Raw genomic sequence first — 24,718 nt, 5'->3', positions numbered from 1 at the left:
TAACCGATAATTAAACTTAAGTTTAATGCCACAAATTATTCTTAAATTTATACTCTAGATTAAATATTTTGTATATTAAGGTGCCTAATAATATATCGTGAGTAATTAGTGATTTTTAATATTATTCATTATATTTAATATTGAATTGCACCAATAACAGTATGTTACATAGTAAATATATGGCATTTCGCTTGTAGTTGTTTTATAAAAATTTTAAAGGTGAATTGTCATGTACGCTATAGTTGTTTTTATTTCGAGGTTATGTTGTTTTTATTTTATAAAAATTATTTTCATTTTGAGATTATATTATTTTTTTACAATATTAATTATTTTTATTTTGAGATTATGTTGTTTCTATTTAGAAGTTATTATGTTGTTTCTACTTCGAAGTTATATTGTTTTTATTTTTATACATGAATAAAAAGTTAATTATAAAATATAAATAAAAAAAATTTAAATTATATATATGTGTAAATATTAATTGGACGATAATTTTAAAGTTGTTTTTATATGTAATTTTGTAATATATATTGAAAAATAGCTTATTGTGGCTAGTGGCAATTTATGGATCTTTTAGTGAAGTGGATTTTTGAGATTATTTAAGATTAATCTCTTTTTGATTTACAAAAAGAAATAGTTGTGCGACTTGATATTGAATTTCATACACACCAATTTTTTAATTTACTCTTTTATATTAATAATATTTTAATGGTATTTTTATTTTCTTTTAATAAATAAGGTTTAATTATTTTTTTTAATAATATATCTTTTTAATTTTAGAGGTTGATTGGTTTGTGCTTATAAAATTGTATTTTGTAAAAGAGTGAATGTGAAATAAAAATTTAAATATAATTTGTGAAAATTAATTTTTCAAAAGGTGATTAATTATAATGTCATTTGTTCTTATTATGTAACGTCCCCGCTTCAAGCCTCCATTGGGTCCTTACACCCACGGAATGAATGGCTCTTATACACGAGTACGCCACTCTGGCTGCTTCATGGACTGATGACTGACCCTACAGACCAACACGAGTGTTTCCAGCGTGCTTTGTCCTTACTCACACGCTTCCTGGGCAAACTTCCCAGGAGGTCACCCATCCTTGAAATTGCTCCAGGCCAAGCACGCTTAACTGTGGAGTTCTTTCGAGATGGGCTACCGAAAAACAAGATGCACCTTGTTGATATAGGTAGTACCAATCAATCCATTTAAGCTCTCTTCAACTGTGTAGTCCCATACCTACACAGTCTCTGAATCATCTCACTTGACCTTCCCCAGGCGGTGTGGGATTGTACAGCTTACCCGGTATTTCCCCTTACGGATCACGGGACTACTGACTGTCACATATTAGTTTCAAAATAATTGAATTTGTAATTAGTTGGTAATTCTAAATGAAAGAGTATGCAAATATTTAGGGAACTTTTAGAAATAAAGATTTGAAAATTGTGATGATATAATAAATTCATTTTAGGTTAAAACTTAAGTTTATTTGGATTTTTTTTTAAGAAGAGTCAACTAATCAAATATTTTACCAAAAAATATTATCAAATAAGTTTGTTAACTATTAACTCTACATAAAAAAAAAAATTAGGGTTTTTTGTTCTTAAATTTATAGCTATAGAAGATTATCTTCTTTCTTCGGTCAGGCCTGCCAACTTTCCTTAGGCATGTGGAACTTGGTCGGGATTGTGTTTTGTTATTGCGTTTCGATATTTGCTACTGTGATTAGTCCTATCTCTATGACATGATTTTGAGTGTTTTAGTCTTGTTTATGTGACATGGTTTTGAGTGTTTTAATCTTGTCTCTATAGCATGGTTTTGAGTGTTTTATTCTTGCCTCTGTGACATAGTTTTGTTTTATTTTGTTGTTGATTCTTATTTATTCTTCGATGGTTTGCCATCAAATTATTGCTAGTGGTTTAGAATAACAAATTCTTTACTACTAAAGAGGTTGTTAGTAGTGCAGTTACTTACCTTGCACAATAGTTGAGTGCTCAAGCTACGAGGTTGAATGAACCTACTACAACAGTTTCTACTATTGTGTCTTCTAAGTGGTAGATGGAATTGAATATAGGTGTTCTTAAGATTAATTGTGATGCTACAGTCTTTTTCATCTTATTTTATTTTTAGTTTTTTTTGTCAAACAATTTGAGAATTAGGCAGCTGATTATTTGGCTTATTGTTCTAATTTTAATCCTGGTCGTGCCTCTAATGGGGGATGTCCCGATTGAATTGTGGGTAAATACCATATTGGACCATGTGTTTTATAAAAGTTACAAATTGGACTCTCTATTTTGTTAAATGACAAAATGAACCATGTATTTTTTAAAATGGTAAAAATATGACCATAAGGTTAATTTTCGATAATTTTTTTTCTAATATAACAAACTTAAAGATAATTCTTAACACGAACAGATACAAAAAATATAAACAGTTTTGTCATAACACATTTAGATCAGATTATTATTAAATTTTATTTTAACAAGAAATTAGTTCATGGTCCTATTTGTACAATTTTGTAAAATACATGGTCCATTTTATCATTTAACAAAACAGAAGGTCCAATTGGTAACTTTTGCAAAACACAGGGTCTAAAATGATATTTGTCCTTGAGTTGTATGTTATTATTTTAGCTGATTGCTATTAATAAAAGAGTTTTTTTTTTTTTTTTTTTTTTTTTTTTTTTTTTTGCTATTAAACCCTCTCAAATATCATTCTATTTGCACTTAACCTTCTAATTTTAAATTTTGGTAGTAAAACTCTCAAAATTATTAAATTGTTAACAAATTTAAGGTATCATCTATTTTTTACAGTTAACACTGATTATGTGTACATTCTTGTACACGTGAGACGTTTATATTGATACACCTAATAATATTATTTAAAAATTATAAAAAATTATTTTAAAATTTATAATATTTTTTTATTTTTTAAAATATTTTTTTTATTTTTATACTTTTCTTTTATTTTAAAATAAGTTTTGAAATAATAATATTAGATGTATTAATATAAACATGTCACTTGTATAAAAGTGTACATAAGCCGTCTATGTTAGAGATGACACATTAAATTTGTTAAGAGTTCAATAATTTAGAAAGTTTTACCGCTAAAATTTACCTCACCCCAATATTATAAGTTTAAAATATAATAAAACAATTCTAAATCATATACTAATCTAAGCTGTCCTTAAAGTTTTTTGTATTTCTTTGTCTTAAAATTAAAGTATATAAAATGTAAAATTTAAAATATATATATACATTTTATATAGAAAAATAATATTAAATGAAGTGCCTACATAAGACTTTAAGAATTTTATATTAATTATATCAGAGTGAGTATTTGAATTTTAGTAGATTCCGTGTACATTATTCTATTTGAGTTTGAAGCTTTTTTCTTTTCATTTATTAATATTTGAATTTGGACAATGAGTTGGCTTTGGCTCTTTTCGTGTGGTGCTAGAGGGAGTTAGGGTTAGGTGAGAGAGAAGAAGAAATATTTAATGAGGCCTTTTAATTTTTATTTTGTTTTAAAAAATTTTAACTAAACAAAATTTTTTTACTCATATTCTAGTTTTGAAAATACCACATAATTACATTTTAAGTGAGATGGCAATAAAGGGTTGCCCTAACACTTGGTCTATCTCGGGCAAATAATGGAGTTTTAGCGTTAAAATTTAAATTTTGTTAGCAAACTAAAGCTATTAAAGATTTTGCTGTAATTTACTCTTATTATTTATTTATTTATTTATTTTTTTGACAAAGTGATTGGAATCACTCATGAATTTACGACGCAAACGTTCGCCACCAGCGCTAGATCCTCCTCGAATCAGGATAACTCATCGTCTAACTGCAGAGCATGCTTTGCCAAGCCATGGACTGCTAAATTGAGAATTATTAAAAAAAATTATTAATATCTAGCATTCTTCTCGGTATCATACAGCTATTATGGTACGTTTACTAAACTATAATTAAATTCCGAATAATTAATAGAAGAAATAAATTGGGTTAAAATATAAAATAATCGAAAACAATATTTTATTTTGTTGTTTACTAAATTGACCGAAAAGAAAATCAAAATCATTTTATTTTATTTACATAATCACGAAAGGTAATCGGAATGATTTAATTTGATTGAATTGCTATTGTTAGAACATGTAATTATTTTTTATTTATATATTTTTGAAAGGTGTATTTGTCTTTTTGTTTTTAATTAATAAAAATATAACTAATATAGAGTAAGTTAAGGAAAGAGAAAAGTATTCGTTATAAAAATGAGGGCATATATTTATTTGGAAAACTTACAAAAATACTGGAATTTAGGTTAACTTTTACAAAAATACTGTCACAGGGAAATTTTTACAAAAATACTGTGTTTTTATAAGACACCGGTAAAACACAAAGCAGAATAGCTCAAAACAACAGTAGAACACCAGTAGAACATCAGTGAAAACTTAACACAGTATACTGCAGTATGAAACTTATAAAAAAACACAGTAAAAAAGTAAAAAATACTGCCTGGCAGTATTTTTGTAAAAAAATAATAAAAGTTAGTATACCATGTAAATTTTTCTATTTATTTTTTCTTTGTTTTCTCCATTTGTATGGACCCCACAAGTTTTTCCTATTCTAAAATTTAATAATGGGAATCAATCTGAATTTTATATAACTTAATAAAATAATTTTTAAAAAATATCGCTAACCAAGGAGAAAAAAATCTTAAACACTATAATAACCATAACAATGCTATTAAATATTACATGGCTATCATTCATCTTATCTTGTTATTAATTGCGACTATTAATTATTACGAGTATAAGAGACACGTGGAATAATGAAGACAAATATGGGTGATATAAATAACAATACAATTGAGACTATATAAAGCATGGGCGGACTATACAATACACGAATTATGTTATATATTTTTTAAATTACAAAAAAAAAAAAAAAAAATCTTTAGTATTGTAGTTAAATGTGCATAGTAACCCAAATTGTTTTTATCATTAATTTACATGTTTTATTTGAGAATATAAAAAGGTATTTTTCCTTTAAATTTTAGCTGAAAAGAACCATATCTTCTAAATTATTATCAATATTAAATATCCTTTATAAACTATTACCGTTATTAATTTTACCTTCTCAATTTTAATTACTACCAAATTGTAATTTTTTTTTTAACAAACCAAATTGTAATTTTTATCAAAACAAATACATTTAGTAATAGTATAAGTTTGGGGTAAAATATAATCGTAGACATATTTTAAAGTATAAAATTACTAATAATTTATTAAAAATCTTATATTTCACTAATCTTTAAAATTAAGAAAAAATATTTAAAGTGTAATTTTTTTGAATTTAGCTCAAGTGCTCGTAAAAGGTTTTAAATTTGAATCACAAATTATGTATTATAATATATAAACATTTAAATAAAAAAAATAAAGTTAATTAAGACAAAATCTTATGACAAAATTAATGTACAAAATAAATGAGAAAGGTATTTGATCATAAAAAAAAGTGAAGCATGCATCTTCTAGAAGATGTGTCTTGTCTTTCTCTATGACTATGAGTAAAAAGTCCAACGAAATCCCCATGAAACATGATGGAGCAATATTGATAGAATTTTACAAAAAGACTTATATATTTTAGAGAATATACTTATATAATACCTTATATTTTTTTCAAAAAAATATATTTAGTATATTGTATTTTTAATAACACTTATTTGCTATTTTATATTTTGAAATTATACATAGTACCTTAAAATAAAATTTGATCAATGCAATTTTATTAATTTGACCAAATAATTTCATTTTTAAGTAATTAAATAATTAAATTTAAATTCATAAAATTAAAGACAGTTAAATTATATTGATACAATTTTATTAAATAAATTTAAATTTAAAGTATTAAATATGTATGATTTTAAAATACAGGATGTCAAATAAGCATTATTAAAAATACAGTGTACCGAATTTGTATTTAGATAAAACATAAAGTACCAAATATATAGACACCCTATATAAGGATTAATACCATTTCAGACTTTGTATTTTGTAAAAATTATTGATTACTCTTTATTTTGTTAAATGACAAAATAAACTATGTATTTTTTAAAATAGTATAAACACGACTCGAAATAGTCCAATTTGTCATTTATTAAAACAGAGGGTTCAATCAGTAATTTTTGCAAAACACAGAGTTTAAAATGGTATTTACCTATATTAATTAAAAAAAAAAGAATATTTTCATTTTTAATGTTTGTTTTTGGTAAAGTTACAAAAATATAATTTTCCTTTAAAAAAAATATATCATTTTATGAGAAAACTAAATATATATATATATATATATATAAATAATCACTTTAGATTAGGTAACCAATTACCTCTTTTGGGTAATTAGTTATTTATATTATTTTATTCATATTTTTAATTAAATTTTTACAGAAAATAACTTTTTTTTTTTTTAAGAAAAACAATATTTTTACACAAATTACATAAAAGCTCAAAAAATATATAATTTTAACTTTAAACAATATATAAAATATGTGACTCAATTAGGGTTTCTTTAACAATTGCAATAGAAGACCCAATCAAGGCTTAATTTAAACTAAATATTTGTTTGGATTTTTTTATTTTTACACTTTAAAACAATTTTTTTTCTTCATTTTTATAGAATTATACGCAGAAATTCATATAGCAACTAACAGAGCAACCTAAATCGCAACAAAAATCTGTATAGCAACTCACATAGAAACTATTGGAGAAACCACCAAAGCAATCCAAACCGTAAATTAAAAAATAGTATATAAAGTAATTTTCTTATTTGTTTTTATTTGCTTAGTTTGGCACCATTGCTCCTTGTAATTTGTACAACCTCACAAGCAATCTTGGCTAGCCACCCTTTTAAACTTGTCCTTATAAATTAATCAAAATATGATAGTATTTTCTCATTTTTTCCATCACAATCTGCAAGAGCTTGTTTGGTATGGTGATAAAATGGGAAGAAAAGAAAAGTGGAGAAGATAAAAATGAGTGTGTGCTTAGAATGAGAGAAAAATATGTAGAAAAAAAAAATAGATTGAAAAGATAGGAATGGCACCTACCAAAATTTATCTATAAAAAAAAATGGAGAGAAAATGAAAGAAGACAAATATAGTTTTATTTACACTTCATAAGGTTATAATTACACTAAATTTTAATAATTTTTGTTTTATTTAAAATATATATCTTTAATTTTTACTATTTTTTTTTTAATTTTTTTCTTCCTTGTGATATTCTCAAAAAATATACTTATAAAATAAAAATAAAATATATGTTAAATATTAAGATTAAAAAATAAAATAAAAAATTATATGAAATTTTATTAGAAAAATAAATATATATATATGATTTTACAAAAAATGTGATAATAAAATAAAACTAAATATTGATATTAAAATAAAATGATGTGAAAAAGAAATCTAAAAAATATCAAAATTAATTTAAGTTAATTATTTTTTAAAATTTTGTTCATTTATACACGCAACAATCCAACTCAATTCACAATTCACATTGCAACCCACATAACAACCCAAATCGTAACCCAAGTTAAAAAAAATGTAAAATTAAAAAAGAAAAAAGTGTCACTTAAAGTACACGGGGTAATTACTAGGGGTGTCCATCGGTCGGTTTGATCGGTTTACGTTACATTTATTTAACTCAATGTAAAGATCGGGTTACAAAAATTTAAGTGTAACCCGTCCAATTAAGAAAAAAAAGTTTCAACCCGCCCAATAAATTGGTCAGTTTAGTCGAGTTAATCCGTCCAAACCGAACACTAATATTTTTTTTTTCATATTCAATTTTTATATTTTAGTTATTGTAATAATGAGATAGATATAAAGATTGAATTTCAAGTTTAAATCATCTTCATAAAAAAAATAGTAGTTTGAATTTTCAATTTTTATAAATATGTATATAAATTATATATAATAAAAACACACATATATCTATATATAAAAACTCTCTTAATCAAGTTGGTCGGGTTAGTTCGGGTTGATTGGGCGGGTTGATATTATTTTCAACCCGCCCAATATACAGATTGGGTCGGTTATATTTTCGTCGGATTTTTCAGTTTGCATTTTTTATCGGGTTATCTCGATTTGGTTTGGGCAGATTGTTGGAGTTGGGCGGTTAAAAAAAATTTATGTACAACCCTAGTAATTACCTTATTTTTAAATATTAGAGTGTACTTATAATTTAATAGGAGTACAAATAAAATTTCTCCAAATATTAAAATTAAACAAATAGTCAACTTTTCTCTCATTCTAGTTTACCACAAACAACATAAAAGAAAATTATTTTCTTTTCTTTCCTTCTAAATTTCTCCATCCCTTCAAAAGTTCAAATTTCATTTCTTCTTACCAATGGTGTAGTGTAGCCCATAATGTAGTGAGATGGGGCTAAAATTTGGAGCAAATTCAAGTAGGTAGACTTGAATCATTTTGACAGTTCCCCACTACATGACACTCCCTATAATTGGTTGTGACTTGTTATGGGGCCATTAATTGTATATCTATCTAGTCATGTGGCTTGAATCACAAATCTGCACTATACAAATGAGTGATACCTACATCTTCTTATTTGAATGTTTGTTGTAGTTATAACATATTTTATGTAAGTTTTTTAATAATTTATTGTGATAAAGTTAAGTTTGAATTTTTTTTGAACACCTATAATAAATTAAAATATTAAAATTTTTGTTGTTATTACTATAAATTAATTATAATTCCTTAAAAATTTACAATATAGATTGTAACTACAATATAAATCTCCATTAAAAGATAAATAATTTACGGTATAAATATTTAAGTAACTCTCAATTGTAAATAAATATATAAGTTTAATTTTTGGCAGTAATAGTATCTAAGTTATATTTTTAGAACTCTGTAGGTATCAGACCGTTAAATGTTAAGTTATTATCTACATATTATTTTTTTATTAGTATATTTAAATTAACTTTTTCTAAAAAAAATATAAATTTAGTGACTTGGACCAATTAGGAATCGCCACGTGGCAACTTACTTAACATTTAATAATTAAGTACTTATAAAAATTTTAAAATTATAACTTAAGTATTATTAACACTAAAAATTAAACTTAAATATTTATTAGTAACTAAAAATTAAACTTAAATATTTATATCATAAATTACTCTTAAAAAAATATTCAACATGCCTTCATGGGACAATAATTAAGAAAGATAATGAAATTGATGATTGACTACAATAAATAAAGAAAAGTACATTTATATATAAAATGACTTCTTTATCCTACCATTCAAACTACTCTTTTATTGCACAAAAAGTTGTGCGAATTTGACCTTTTGTTTCAATCAAACTGAATTTTATTCATTTGTTTAAGCCTTCCAAAGAATTGATAATCAAATTAAATATAACTTAGTGGGCTGGCACTTAAAATTAAGAGATGCTAAATGGTACCAATAATATTTAGTATTTGCGTTATATTATTATTGATATAATTAAATATTAAGTTTTATATAATTTAATGTATTAATTTTTATGAAATATCGTTAATTAATTACAAAACTCTACCTCTAAGTAGTGTTAGATACAATTGGTATTTTATAACAATGCTCTTAAAATTATTAGAGCATCTCTAACTATGCTCTTTAAGCATAATTCTTAACTAAAATAAAGAGTGAGAATTGATAGAGAACTCTCTACTTTTTTTCTAAACTTTTTTAATAGCATTTTAATAAAAAATACTATTATTTTTTCATTATTTTATAAAATTAATTTATACTTGACAAATTCAAATTAATATTATTAAAATAATCAATTACTAACTAAAGTGGGAAGAATGATTGAAGTGAGCATCTCCAAATAATTTATATTTGACAAATTCATTATTTTATAAAATTAATTTATATTTTAGCTAAAAAATTAAAATAGAGAGTCATTTTTATTGTTGTTACTTTAATCAGGCTCCCTACTTTAGTTTATATATAATTATTTTAATAATATTTTATAATTTAAATTTGTCAAATATATATTAACTTTATAAAATAATAAAAAAAAAATAATACTTTTAATTAAAATACTATTAAAAAAATATAGCAAAAGATTAAGGAGCTCCCTATATTTAAAGCATCTACAATGATACTCTCTCTTTCTTGTTTTTTTTAGCTAAAATAGCTAGAAAGTTAAAATAGAGAGTTACTTTTATTATTATTGTTCCAATTATGCTCCCTATTTTAATTAGTATTTAATTATTTTAATAATATTTTATAATTTAAATTTGTTAAAAATAAATTAATTTTATACAATAATGAAAAAAATAATAATAATTTTGATTAAAATACTATTAAAAAAATTTAGTAAAAAAGTAAGAAGCTCTTTATATTTATATTTATAAAGTTTCCTATTTTTTCGCTAATATAGAGAGTCATTTTTTATATGGTTGAAGCTTATTTTTTTAAGTCTCACTCTCTATTTTAGTTAAAAAATTCGTTTAGAACATGCATGATTGGATATGTTTTAGAGTATCTATTTTCTATTATAGAGAGTCATTTTTTTTTTTTTTTTTTTTTTTTTTTTTTTTATGGTTGGAACTTACTTTTTTAAATCTCACTTAGTATTTTAACTAAAAAATATGTTTAGAGATCATAATTAGAAAATGCATTAACAACATTCTCTATTTACTCTTAGCTTCTGCATGTTTTCAATTTATACTTCAAAATTAATTAGACTATAAATTTTCAAAAAGTAGCCAATAAATCGAGTTAGCATAATTTACACATTTATTGAAAACAGAGCAATTTATTATATTGGGAATAGTCTTTTGAGTATCTTAATTAATGCAGTACTCAATAGAAGATATTAACTATTCATAACTAGTACTCATCGTTTTGTTTCATATCCACATAAATATAAATACCCTTTAAGTTAAGTAACTAAATCTAATTAATGCAATCAAATAGTATCATGACGATGACTACTCATCTATTAGTGGATAATGCCAACTAGAATGGAGGTGTCTATATTAATGTTTGATAGTTATTAAAATTTGGGATAAGATAGTTAGAATTTGGGATAAGATGAATGGAATTTCATCTCAAAACTAATTGACAATGAGAGGAGTAACTCATGGATCTTATATATGTTTTACTATTCACACACATTAACAATGTGAGACTTTCTAACATTCTCCTCAAGATGGTGGCTATTTTTTTTCTCACCAATCTTGCACGACTCAGTCTTAAGTGGCTCTTTTTGGTTCACAGAATCACAGTGGCTCTTTTGCTCAGTATTCTCGAATCACAAGCAGTTCATTTTGGCTCATTTTTTTGGATCGATTTTTAGATTTGGATCGGTTATTCGATAGAGTTTTAATTTGGCTCTGATACCTTAGAATTTGGGATGAAAGAAGCTAAGATGAATAGAGTTCCATCTCGAAACCAATTGGCTATGAGAGAAGTAGCATATGAATCTTATATATGTTCTAATATTTCCACACACTAGCAATGTAAGACTCTCTAACAATAATGAATGAGGTTAAAAAAATACTCATAAAAGAAAAAATATCCACTATTGACACTTGTGGCAAATCATTTTTTTTTATTTGAGTAAAAAGTAATTTGTAAGGTCTAACAAGCACCAAAAGAGAGTGCTTGAACATTGTTTGTCTGACTCTACTTTTCATGTTTTAAATGAAATCTCAAAAGAAAAAAAATAGGTTGGAAAGTTGCTTTTCTTGGGCAACAATGCTTGAGTTTTTTTTGTTGAAAGCAGGATCAATTTTGGGTTGAAACGGACTAAGTCAGCACGGTCTACCCAGCTCAAGGCAAGGCCTACCTAGTATTGGGCAGCTTGTGCCATTGTACAAGGTTCCTCATTTTCTAAGTTTTTAAGAAAAGACCTATTTTTGATTTTTTTTTTCTATTATACATAGTACTATTATTCACATCTGTGGAAGGAGGACACGTGGCACAAAGTTGAATGCAATTATTGTATTAATGTGGGACCAAGCTTTCCTAGTCACGAAAGGCCAAACTAGATCTGAAATGGGTAGAAGCCCAATAAGAGATCAGAGCCTTACTTCGATTTAAAACGATATTCAAAGGGTCGAAAGCCTACTAAGCCTTTTGGATCTCATAAGGGACGGAGCCCTCCAGGCATACCAACGGGCATGCGGAAGCTTAACGAAGAATAAGAGCCAGATGTCACCCCTGACGTGCTTGCTCCTTAGACATAGGATCAGACTCTCTTCCCTATGTCAGAGCATGGTACTGCGTGCACCTCCTCTGCATACACTCATTTTGTCCCACGACCCCTCTAACCACTTTGTTTGCTAGGCGTGATTTTTGCTCGACATGTGCTCTACGCTAAAAGTGGTACTACTATACGGAACTGTCAAACCACAAGGAAAAACCTTTGAATGGGCCCTATGGTCAAGTATATTGTGTATTTTTGCCCTAATAGTGGATCAGCTTTTACATAAAATCTAAACGGGTCACAGGTATGTTCGGACCTGAATTATAGCCTATATAAACCTCTTAACCCCTTCACATAAGGGAATTATGGGAAAAAACCTAAAAAAAACTGGGACATAAAATACTTTATAAGCTTTCATCTTCTTTTGGGGAAACCTAGAGAGTTTACCATATAGCTAGAGTTATGATTATTATTGAAAAAGTTATTTTGTATCACATTTCTAAAGTCTAAGAGACCAATATACGAACTTGTGGATTAGGGATAGATAACGCCCGAACTACATTAAAATTTTCCATCTCGTTTACTTAATTATTATTTAATTTCTTAAGCTTTCAAGTATTTAGTTTCTAAAAATTTCGGTAAACACATACATAAATAAAAAATACAATTTAAGTTTCTCCGTTAGTTGTTCCATGTATTTTTGTATAAATGAAAAAGAAATCTACTTTTAAAAAACCCTTATATATTAATGTAAAATAAAAATGAAAAATTCTACAATATAGTGATGTACTATTTTAAAATAGGTGCATCGGTATATCGCTATCTTTTTATCATCCAAAGTAAATTTTTAGTCTAATTTTTATTATGATTGTATACGTTGTAGTTATTTAAGACATCTTAATTTTTATAAAATTCAAAAAAATTTAACATACTAAACACATAATTTAAATTATTTATACAGATGACTTTTTTATTTTAAGAGGTGTATTGTAAAATCATCTATATAAAATTACTAAAGTAAAGTGCATTTATAAGTTTTAAATAAAGCTTCCCTTTTATATACTCTTTTTACTTAAATACCCCTAAGAAAAGCTCATAATTACCATCCAACCAACTAAGATAGCTTAATTTATAATCATACAAACTATATTCTCGCCCAAACTTTTAGCTAATATTCCTTAATTAAAAAAATAAAAAATAAAAAAATCATATTTTTCATTTTCATTTTCATTTTATTTTACTTTTCTCAACTCTGCTTTTTATTAAATTCAATTATCAAACTGAAAATTCAAGATCCGAGACGAATCGAAGAAGAAGATGAAGTTGAATCTGATGAACAAGTGTTTTTCATCATAATCTAGCCATGAATTTCACCAAAAAGCTTTCTAATCTCGACCGTCGTAACTTTCTCATTCTAATTCCACCACTTTCCATTCTCATCTTCATCTCCATCTCTTTTTTTTCACCATCAACAAATCCATTCTCCTCTTTCGCTCCAATTCGATCCTTCCTTCTCGGTCGCTCAAACTCAATCCTAAACAACAATGTCTCTTCCACCGCCAACGCAACAATCTTTCTACCGATGCGAAACGAAACGGTTGAGATTCGGCGGCGAAGCAGGACTAGGATGAAAAAAGATGAGTTGCTTAGATCGAGAATAGCGGTTTGTTTAGTCGGCGGCGCTAGAAGATTCGAGCTAACCGGACCTTCTATTGTAGAAAATATTCTGAAACAGTATCCAAATTCCGATCTGTTTCTTCACAGTCCATTGGATAAGAACGCATTCAAATTCTCTCTCCTCAAAACCGCGCCGAAGCTCGCTTCCGTTCGAATCTTCGAACCGAAACCCATACCGGAGACTGAGACCGAAGCTCGAGTTCTCACCGCTCATAACTCGCCTAATGGAATCCAGGTTAATTAATTTAATTATTAATTAATTAATTAGTTAATTAATTTTGTTTGAACTATCTCTATCTGTGTCTTAATTTACTGTCGTTTTATTCGTAGTATATTGCCGTTTTGGGGTGAGTCTTTTGATTATAGTCAAAGAAATTTGTTTTATGTCTTCTGTTCTTCGATTTATTAATTTAATTTTATTTTTATTTGAAATAAATAATTTTAGGCAAAACTGAAAGTGACCTTTTTACCAACTTTTGAACTGCCCCTATATGCTATTTCTTGTTGGCCTATTCACTCTAAAATAAATGTTTTGTTTGGTAGAAAAAAACTCTTAAATAAATTTATTTTTTTTTCTCCTGAGAAAATAAAAAATTAAAAGTGAACTCTAAAATTAGGTACACCCGTACATCTTCATATATTTGTTCAGTTTACATATTTGGGAGTGAAATTATAAAAAAAAAAAGGATAAATACTATTTTAGACCCTTTGTTTTACAAAAGTTACTAATTGGACCCTGTGTTTTGTTAAATGACAAAATGAACCCTCTATTTTCTAAAATAGTACAAATAGTACCCTGAATTGATTTTTTGTCAAAATAAAGTTTAATTATAATCCGATCTAAAAGTGCTATGACAAAACTGTTTACATTTTTTGTATCTATTCGTATTAAGCATTGTCTTTTTTAAAAAAAAATTGTTAAAAGTTAAGCTCAGAATCCTATTTTTACTATTTTAAAAAATACAGGGTCCATTTTGTCATTTAACAAAATACAAGGTCCAATCTGTAACTTTTGCAAAATACAGAGTCTAAAATAGTATTTACCTTAAAAAATCAGTTAGTATTTAAAGACATTGATATTTAGCTAATATTTTAAATTTATATAAAAAAAAATGGTTTTTTCAAAAAAATAATAATAAAGTGTAAAAAATTAAAACATAAAAAAAATAGTTTTCTAACTATAGTTATTTATATTTTGTAAATTTTATTTTATATGTGTGTAAATTAGATTATTTAATTTTTTTTATATTTTATATAATTTAATTTCTTAATATTAAAAAGTATAATATAAATTATATGCATTCGAGAGTGCACTAGTTGTTTTTTTTTTTTATTTATATTTTTTAGTTTCTAATCCACATGGACCACATCATAAAACACTATTATAAGGTTAGTGACTGGTTTATAAATAAATAAATTTTAAGCAAAAAAAAAAAAAATGGTCATATTTGGACAGTTCATTTAATATTAGAAAAGTCAAAAGTCTTTGTTTGTGTATTCTAAAATATAATATTCATGTTCCGTAAGGCTGTTGGCTCATAAAATACACGAGGATTTGATTTTAAATGAAATATTTGAATGTTCACCACATGTTATTGTTCTTCTTTATTATTATTTTAAGGGTAAATATCATTTTAGATTTTACAAAAGATACCAATTGAATTCTGTGTTTTGTTAAATGACAAAATGGATCCTGTATTTTCTAAAATAGTACAAATAGGACCCTGAATTGATTTTTTGTCAAAATAAAGTTTAATTATAATCCGATCTAAAAGTCTTTATGACAAACCGTTTACATTTTTTGTATCTCGTTCGTATTAAGCATTGTCTTCAAGTTGGTTGTATTAAAAAAAAGTTGTCAAAAAATTAAGGCTGAAGGCCCTATTTTTACTATTTTAGAAAATACAAGTCCCATTTGTCATTTAGCAAAACACAAGGTCAATCGTAACTTTGCAAAAATACAAGGTCCAAAAATGGTATTTACTCTTATTTTAATTTTTTTATTCTTAAATTACATTATTGTTATTATTGTTAAAAGCTACTATTAGATCAGCTATTTTATTAAATAATAAATTAATTTTTTTTTTTTAAATTAGTATAAAATAACACTCTTAGTTTAATTTTATGATAATTTTTTTTAATATAATTAATTTAAATATAATTTTTAATACAAACAGATAAAAAAATATAATCTTGTCATCACACCTTTAAATTAAATTATTTTATACAATTTTAAAATACACCATTTAATTTATGATTGAAAATTTCAAATTTCAACTTAATTACTCTGCATACATAATTTACACACAAATATATTATCTTAACTACAAATAATTTATTAGTTGAAATTATATGTTAACCTATCATTACTCTTTTAATACGAGTTTACTTGAATTATTATTCCATCTATTAAGTACTCAAAATTTATTTAATTCTTATCTTGTTTGGTTAAATTTTTAAAATGATTTGAATTTTGTCATTTTCCTAATTTGAAATTTCGAAAAATCCAAACAGGGTCTCTTACAGTATTTCAACTTGGTAGAAGGATGTTTAACACTCATCCAAAACTACCAAAACCAACAAAACTTCACATACGATTGGATAATCCGAACCCGAGTTGACGGGTACTGGAACGGTCCGCTCCACCCAAAAAACTTCATACCGGGTCATTACACGGTCCCACCCGGGTCAAGTTACGGCGGACTTAACGACCGTTTCGGATTAGGAGACCTAAACACTTCCGTTATAGCTCTCTCACGTCTCTCACTCATCCCAAAACTCGACTCGGCCGGGTTACACCAACTCAACTCGGAAACTTCATTCAAAGCCCAACTCACAACCCAACGAGTTCCCTTCTTAACAAAACGACTCCCTTTCTGTGTCGTATCGGATCGTAAGTACGATTTTCCTCCGGTGGGGTTCGGTGTGCCGGTGGCGGCGCTGTCGAGTCGTGGTCCACTTAGTGGAGCCAAGTGTCGGCCGTGTACGGCGGCGTGCCGCGGCGGTTGTGTGGCGGAGGTTATGGGGAGACTTTATAAAGGGTGGAGTTGGACTGAGTGGGGGAATGGGACACTTGAGCTTTGTAATGCTAGTGAGGAGTGGGAGAAAGGTTGGGAGAAGGTTTTTGATGGTGTTGTTGGGGAGAAATTTAGTGGTGAAAGGAAGAGAGTTGAGGGTTTGAGTTTGAAAAAGTGTGTCGATGATTTTGAGGTGATGATTAATCGGACTGTGGTTTGGGATGCTCCTTTGCCGGAGAAGATTTGTAGAATGGGCTTGAAGGCCCATTAAAGTTGTTGTTGTGTTTGGGCTTGGGCTTGGGCTTTTGGGTTTTGATGATTGTAAATTGAGAAATAGTGTTAGTTTATTATACTTTTTTTTGGGTTAATAGAAAATAAGTTTTTTTTCTTTGGGTAGTGTTATTATAGTCATTTGAAGTTATCTTTTTTATATTGTATGTCTTATAGAGTTATGCCATTAAAAATAGTAAGAAATTGAAATGTTTTGTAATTGAAATCGTATTTACAAAAAAATTTATTAGTAAAATAAATTTTTATAGTCAGCAAAAATGATCATAAATATACTGTACTGTAACTATAAACGATTATTATGGTTCCAAAATGATTATAGATTTTCATTTGTCTAAATTATTTTATAAATTTTAGTATTTAAAATGGTTAATTTGATAAATTTCTATGAACCACTTGATTTTGTTTGCAATATATATGAGAAGCATCATTCCCAACATCTTAAAGTACTTGATTTAAAATTTGCTTTTTCATGTGCTCTTTTTAGGCCTTCTAATTCAAAGTTTGACTAATTGTTGGGCTTTATTTACCAATTGTACTATGCAATATTTTTGAATAAAGAAAAAATTCTCAAAATTTGTAATATAATGAATAATAACAAGTAGAGTATGTTACAATGTAAAAGGAGGGGTTTGGCAAAAATGGGATATTGAATAGTGTAGTGTGGATTTGATTTGATTTGATTAGATGATGATATGTGAGTTGGTTAGGAAACTTAAAACACATCTACTACTTTGGAACAATTTGTCAACTCCTTCCCATACTTTGCTTTGTATCTCCAAAAGCTTCTTTGCCTTCTCTTGTAATCCTGATTTGCACCTTATTGTCTCCCCATGAATCTGTCAAACACCAATATCAAAATCAACATCTCAATCCTCACTTACAATATACATGATAAATACCATTTTAAACTCTGTGCAAAAATTACTATTGAACCTACAAATTGGACCTTATCTTTCCAAAATAGTACTAAATAGTACCTTGAACTAATATACAGGTGTTATAACAAAACTGTTTACGTTCTGGTACTAAAAATGATCTTCAAGTCGGTTATATCAAAAAATAAATTATCAAAAATTAAATTCAGAGTCCTATTTGTATTGTTTTAAAAAATACAAGGTCCTTTTTATCATTTAATAAAACGGAAGATTCAATCGATAATTATATATTAATACTTGTGCATATTTAACATTTACCTTTAGAAACAATCTCATCACAGCTTGTACAAACTCAAAATTGTTCCTGCATGAGATCTCCTCTATAAAATAATCCAAAAGCATTTCGATCGATAACAACTCGGGTCTTTCCTCATCATTGTTGTCGTCGTCAGCATCATCAACTTCGTCTATGATCTCAAGCATTCGAAGCTCCATATCCAAGGTTGAAGGAGATAGGCTTTTAATATGATCAGTGAATGTTGAAACTGTGCATGGAAACAACAATGTAAGAACTCGCTTCAAACTTCTTCTAACTTGTTTTGACAAATGATGATGAAATGTTACAACTGTACTTACAATCTTTATTTTTGGCAGCTGAGTGTAGAGCTCGCAAGAATTCGGATAAAGGCATGTCAGATTTTCCACCGTGTTTTTCCACTTGTTCGTTGTTCTTCGTCTCCTCGTTTGATAAGTCACTAGGTTTAAACAATATTTCTCCAGAAAGAGATGGAATTGAAGGCATAAAGAACGGAGCCTTTTCGGGTTTCTTTGGTGGTTCGATTGGTTTGTTTCTCACCTGAAAATTATAGAAGGAAAAAAATAAGAAACCAAACTTGATGAATTCAATATTCGAAATATGTGACAATGTTGAATGATGTGAGTAACTACCTTAATAATGTCTAAATTAATCAAACTCTGCCACTGACTTTTAGGCAAAAGAGAAAGAGTAACAAGATCTGGGATTTGATGATCGAGAATCCGAAAGGGGGCGATCGAATCCTTAGTTTGCGGGGCATTCACTGTTGGCTTTTCAGAATCATCATCATCTTCAGATTCTTTTGCTGAAGAGACAGATGGTAACTTAACTCTCACAATCTCCTTCCCACTGGCATAGGAATCAACATTGGTAGCACCAGAGAACATTGATTGATTTACCCTGAAAAAAATTCTCAGAAAAATAAACTATAAGAAATTGAACTATAATTAACAATATTGTTTTTGTTACTAGACACAGGCAAAAAGCTTACCATAGATAAACCCCATTTTGATCAACATGGGTTGTTGCAAAAATATCCATATTTGGTGATAGAGCCAATGCTGTGATAGCCACATCAACATGTATTGCGTCTATTTGTCGAGCCAAAACAACGTCCCAAATTCGAAGAGTTCCATCCATACTCGACGATAAAAGCCATTTCCCATCCTCACTAAAACACATATCGGTGATACGGTCTGTATGGCCTTCAAACTTACGAACTAATCTCAATGCCACAACATCAAATAATCGAATGACTAGATCATCGGATACGGTAGCCAAAAGACCTGAAATTTAGTTTGAATGAATAACAATGTCCTAAAAGTAATATCAAATAACTATTAGAATAAATTGAAACACAACTTACCATTGAGACGATTGAAAACTATTTTAACAACAGAACAACCAACTTCCCATCGGGATTTTAGTTCATATCGTTTGAAATCCCAGACCTGCATACAAAAGCATTGTTAGAAAGTGAAACTTTGAGCTCAATGTAGCCTGCAAAATTATCATGTGTCATCCAAAGGTAAAAGTAAACAAATGAATACAACTTCTAAGTTGGAAATTCGAACCTTTATGTCTCCTTGATATCCAGCACTTATCATTAAAGTATTTGTTGAATCACAAGCGATTCCAACCACTTCCCCATCGTGGGCACAGCTTCTTTTCTCTGAAGTATCACGGTAACTGCCTCGGCTGATTCCTGACTGAAGGTTAAATCGTTCAATCCAACCACCTGCAGTTCCTAGTACCGCGAAATTTCCACATGCACTAATGGCACAGGCCTGTTGCAAGAGAAATATGCACATAAATGATTAAAAATAATCAAGAAATCGCTGCATCTTATAAGTTTACATGCTTTCCACATTCTAATTACAACAAATAAACTTCACCATAAGGTAACGATCGCCAAAATAATAAACCATGGTGGTTTGGCGAAAGGACTTGTAATAAGAAAATATTAGACACTAAATCAAATCTAAAAGGAAGAAACTTTTTTTCGGGTTTGCTGCTAATCAGAAGAAAAGTTCCTCATCTATTTCAAAATCAAATGGGCATTGAAATAGATCAAAATTCTAACCTTAACCGGTGTTGGACTTTCGGCGCTAGGTTTTAGAATATGCTCACCGAGAACAAAGTTTTGAAGTCTCCACACATAGGCCTGTGGAGTATCCATGTGACATGTAACCACATTACACCAATCTCGCTCTCTAATTTCAGCTATATGGTTTTCATCAAATACATGGGAAGACACAATTAAAATTCATGGACCAAAATCCAAATAGTTTTTCTTTTTCCTTTCTTTAGTTCATAAAAGACAATAAGAAAGTAAGATAAGAAGCCTACCACAGTCAAACCCGATAACAGGCTTCAGTTTAATCTCTTCTACCTGAAAGTAAGTAAATAAAACATAGAAATGTCTTTTATTAGCCGAAGAAATCAATCGGTAATCTTTAACATTGGAAAGGAAAAAAAAAAAAACCATAAACATATACTGCTGTTGCCACATTCATACCTTCATCTTCAGTTTCTTGGCCCGTTTCGCCACATGGCGTTGGGAGAGCTCTCTACTTTGTTGATCCTGAATGTATCATAAATTCCAAATATATATGATTTACCAAAACATAAAACACATAATTTTATTAATAAGCTAAGAAAAGATTTGAGTTCATAGAACCAAAGTTCCAAAAAATGAAAAATTCCATTATGTAAATTTTCAATCAACTCTTTTTCGAGGTGGCTGATCTTATATTTATAGCCAAAATACACAAAAAGTCCAGGCAACTTTTGGCAGAAAACAAAAAATTACTACAATATTTTCTTGATAAGATACATTTCCTAGGACAACATAGCTACAATACATAATAAATATAACATTTTATTTTTATCATAAAATTCTTTTAGTCTCCCAAGTTTACATTTGATTAAGAAGTTATGTCCAATTATGTAGTTTTGTAAGACTTTCAAGAAATAGTAGTTTCTGTTTCTTATCAAATAATAAGAAGGAATTTTTTTTGTTGACATATCATGTATGATGACAAACCTGGATCACAGAGAAAAGGCGAAAGGCGCGATCCTGTCCGGCAGATAAAATGTGTCTTCCATTGGAATAGAACCTATAATAGACGAAGAGAACATTTATATACTAACAAAAGGATGCCAAGTGGAATGCAACTAGACTAACAAAAGTTCATAGCACAAATTGTGAGGAAAAAATGATTAGAAGAAACAACAGAAGAGAGTGCAACTTAAGGTAGAAAGGCACCCGAGAAATGAGAGAACAATGTACAACCTACGTGGAATTTTATTTAGTACAAAAAAGGAAAAATGCAAAAACAAACAAACAGAACCTAAACAATATAGAAGCCAAATAAAAGGAAAAGTGGTATTACTTTATGCATTTTGGAGGAGCACTGTGGCCACTTCTAAAACGTAGAAGACGAGGATCTCCATCACTTGTGTCGAAAATCCACATCTGCAGAAGAAAGAAAAAAAAAGTGATCAGTATATCAATTGCATTGTCACAAGAACAATTCAACTCATCAAGTTAAGGTAAAATTTTCAGAAAAATGAACAAATTTAACTGTTTAATCATAATGGGCTAAGTACCCAGTAGATATCACACTATTGGTTATAACTTGGAGTCTATAAAGGGAAAAAGAAGTTCCATAAATAGACCTGTAAAAGAATTAACTAAGCACACTGAATCATTAATAAAAATCTTACTTTAATGGAATTGTCAGTTGATGAACTCATTAATACGGGCTCATTGGCGAAGAAGTGGAGTGAAAGAATTGAACTATCATGAGCATCTCTTATAACTGATTGGAGCCTTCTTTTCTCAAGATTCCATACAGATATGACACCAGATGAACCACCGGATGCCAGAAGAGGCTGTCCATCTAAAATATCAGAAATGAAACAAAGCAGAAATCAGCAACTACTTTATTTCATCAGCCCTACATAATTAAATACTAAGATAACTGGTGGAAAAGCAAATCATCACATGAACTTCTCCCCCTAGTACAACACATAAAATTTCAAGTAGACTTGATTTTTCATGTTAATTTATTGTGCCCCAATATTGGCAATTTTTTTTACCTGTGCTAAAAGATAATGTGGTCACAGCACCTCGGGTAGAATGAGTAAACATAACTAATTCTTCATCATAACGAATATTGTAAACATGAATAGTTCCATCAGCACAACCAATAGCAACTACATCTAAAGCAGGAGACGAAACACAACTTGTAATTGCAGAATTCCATCCCTTAAACTCGAATAATTTTTTCTTCGTACTGATGTTCCAAAGCTGTAGAGAACCTTCTTGACTCCCAATAAGAATCTGTTTAAAGGATTGTATTATGATTTCTTTTTCATGAAATAGATAAACAAACCATTGCCCTCAGAAAAATGATTCCCATACTTGCTGAATTGCACCAAAACTTCTATATGAACAGAAAGAGTACCTTATTTAAGTAAGTATCAGGATGCATCATACAGCTAGGAGTAAAATTGTCATCTAGGACGATATGTCCAACTGGTGCAGGATTCTGATCAATTTCCTTAAATGCCCATATGAAAATATTACCTTCAACATCAATACTTAGAATGTGGTCTCCAAACAATAGCAAAGAATTGATCTTTGCTGGATGCCTACTCCAAGTTGATATCTGTTAAATAAAATAAAAACTTATTGATCTTCAAGTAACCAAATATAACACTTGGAGGAGGAGCAGAGCAACTAAACATATAGGATACGTTTGGTTGAAAGGAATGAAAACACAGGAAGGAAATGGGAATATGAATGAAGTAAAATTTAAAATGCATAAACAAAAACAATAAAAAAATTCTTGCATTGGAATAATCTTTACTTCTATTTCAAAATAGAATAGTAATTCTACCAAAATGGTAGAACATTCCCCTGAAATGATAAAAAAGTCATTCTAATACTTTAAAATGCAACCGGAATGAAAATTGATTATTTTCTATTCCATTCCATTCAATTACCGCTAACCAAACGCATCCATATAGTTTACAAAGGAAACCAAATTCAGTGAAAACCATATAGGCATAGGGAAACAACAAAGAGAATGAGGAAATGAAAAACCTGATGAGCACGATTAAATACAGCTATCTCATTCCCATAAGCAACAAATGTAAGTTCTCTATGTGAAGCAAGAGCTCTGATCTTCTTTGGCAGTTGTGGACCTAAACAGAAATTCATTTACATGAATATGTTGCACATCAAAATAATCTCAAACACTTTGTAGAAGAAAATTACCAATTGAAACTACTAACACAGCTTCTTAAACTAACATAACACCATTGAAAATTACTCACTTTTCATCATCAAATGAGAAAACTTGAAATCTGGGTTTACATCAAAATATGATTTTTAACAAAAAAAAAAAAAAATCATTTTTACAAAACTAAACTAACTCACCAACAAGCACCAAAGCGAGCTTTGCGCACTGAAAATTAAGAAGAAGAAAAATTACTCAGTAACTAATATTGAGAAATAAATCAAACGTAGAAAATGAAGAAGTAGAGAATGAAATTACATTGTAAATCTGAAAAGCCTTGCCAACACTGACGGTGACGAAGGTTTCGGTGCCTAATCGCTGAATAGAGAAAGGAACACCGCTGGTAATGTATCCAATAGCCCTAAAGGGCTCAAAGATTCCCATTTTACTTCACTGTTCTTCTTCTTCGTCTTCTTCTTTCCTAAGCTAAAAGCTTCTGTGAGTTTGTTATGCAAAGCATTGAACTTTCAATTCAGAAAGACAAGGGTTTAGGGTTTTGTCATTTTGATCTACTAAACGGTGGCGTTTTGAGATCTTAGGCAACCACCAAATGGGCTTGGGCTTGGGCTTGGGCTTGGGCTTTAAACATAACAAATTACAATTTAGATAAGAGCAATTTAGGGGTGTATTGAAAAATACCTCTTTTATTTATCAATTAACTAAATCTACCTCTAATTTTATATTTAGTTGAAACATACCTTTTCTTTTTATATGTATTGAACCCAAAATACTCTGAAATAAGGAAGTCACATGGAGAGTATATTGAGGTAATATGGGTAAAATTGGTAAAGTATTTTAAAAAAGAAGTAAAAATGATAGGCTTTAAAAAAAAGGGTAAAAATAAAAGAGAACAATATAAAAAAAGTAAAGTGTCTAATTTCTTCAGCAATTTATGCTAAATGACACTTTTAGTGCCCAACACTTACGAGTGGTAAGTGTTAGTGTACTTTAAGCTCTTAAATTTATTGAAAAAATTGTCGATGAACACAATTCGTAGCACAAAAAATTGATAAAACACATAC

The 24,718-nt window shown here is 28.4% G+C and overlaps 2 protein-coding genes across 2 annotated transcripts; one reads left to right on the top strand and one right to left on the bottom strand.

Annotated features, from left to right (window-relative positions):
* Nucleotides 1-13,365: 13,365 nt before the first annotated feature.
* On the top strand, nucleotides 13,366-17,435 carry LOC115711599 (uncharacterized). Its single transcript, XM_030639965.2, has 2 exons — nucleotides 13,366-14,123; nucleotides 16,403-17,435. Exons 1-2 carry the CDS (start codon nucleotides 13,575-13,577, stop codon nucleotides 17,174-17,176), a joined length of 1,323 nt encoding a protein of 440 aa, XP_030495825.2. The 5' UTR covers nucleotides 13,366-13,574; the 3' UTR covers nucleotides 17,177-17,435.
* A 306-nt stretch (nucleotides 17,436-17,741) lies between these two features.
* LOC115711598 (U3 small nucleolar RNA-associated protein 21 homolog) lies at nucleotides 17,742-24,188 on the bottom strand. The gene is made up of 18 exons (XM_030639964.2): nucleotides 23,955-24,188; nucleotides 23,837-23,864; nucleotides 23,501-23,601; nucleotides 22,860-23,063; nucleotides 22,492-22,735; nucleotides 22,117-22,292; nucleotides 21,783-21,865; nucleotides 21,434-21,506; nucleotides 20,906-20,971; nucleotides 20,737-20,779; nucleotides 20,471-20,610; nucleotides 19,962-20,174; nucleotides 19,754-19,838; nucleotides 19,379-19,673; nucleotides 19,020-19,287; nucleotides 18,708-18,927; nucleotides 18,390-18,616; nucleotides 17,742-18,032 (listed from the first exon to the last, which is right to left on the bottom strand). Exons 1-18 carry the CDS (start codon nucleotides 24,078-24,080, stop codon nucleotides 17,877-17,879), a joined length of 2,748 nt encoding a protein of 915 aa, XP_030495824.2. The 5' UTR covers nucleotides 24,081-24,188; the 3' UTR covers nucleotides 17,742-17,876.
* Between the last annotated feature and the right edge of the window lie 530 nt (nucleotides 24,189-24,718).

This window comes from Cannabis sativa, chromosome 3 (genome assembly GCF_029168945.1).
Source record: "Cannabis sativa cultivar Pink pepper isolate KNU-18-1 chromosome 3, ASM2916894v1, whole genome shotgun sequence".
NCBI classification, from domain to species: domain Eukaryota; kingdom Viridiplantae; phylum Streptophyta; class Magnoliopsida; order Rosales; family Cannabaceae; genus Cannabis; species Cannabis sativa.
The sequence above is the reverse complement of the archived record's forward strand: the minus strand, read 5'-3'. Positions and strand labels throughout refer to the sequence as shown.

Bases quoted from the DNA above. Each gene is read 5' to 3' on its own strand.
- LOC115711598 (XM_030639964.2), bottom strand. From the start codon at position 24,080: ATGGGAATCTTTGAGCCCTTTAGGGCTATTGGATACATTACCAGCGGT. The intron at 20,175-20,470 runs GTTAGAATTTTG...CTCTTGCAACAG, and splicing joins AAAGTCCAACACCGGTTAAG to GCCTGTGCCATTAGTGCATG. The intron at 19,839-19,961 runs GTTCGAATTTCC...TTTTGTATGCAG, and splicing joins GATATCAAGGAGACATAAAG to GTCTGGGATTTCAAACGATA.
- LOC115711599 (XM_030639965.2), top strand. From the start codon at position 13,575: ATGAATTTCACCAAAAAGCTTTCTAATCTCGACCGTCGTAACTTTCTC. The intron at 14,124-16,402 runs GTTAATTAATTT...AAATCCAAACAG, and splicing joins ACTCGCCTAATGGAATCCAG to GGTCTCTTACAGTATTTCAA.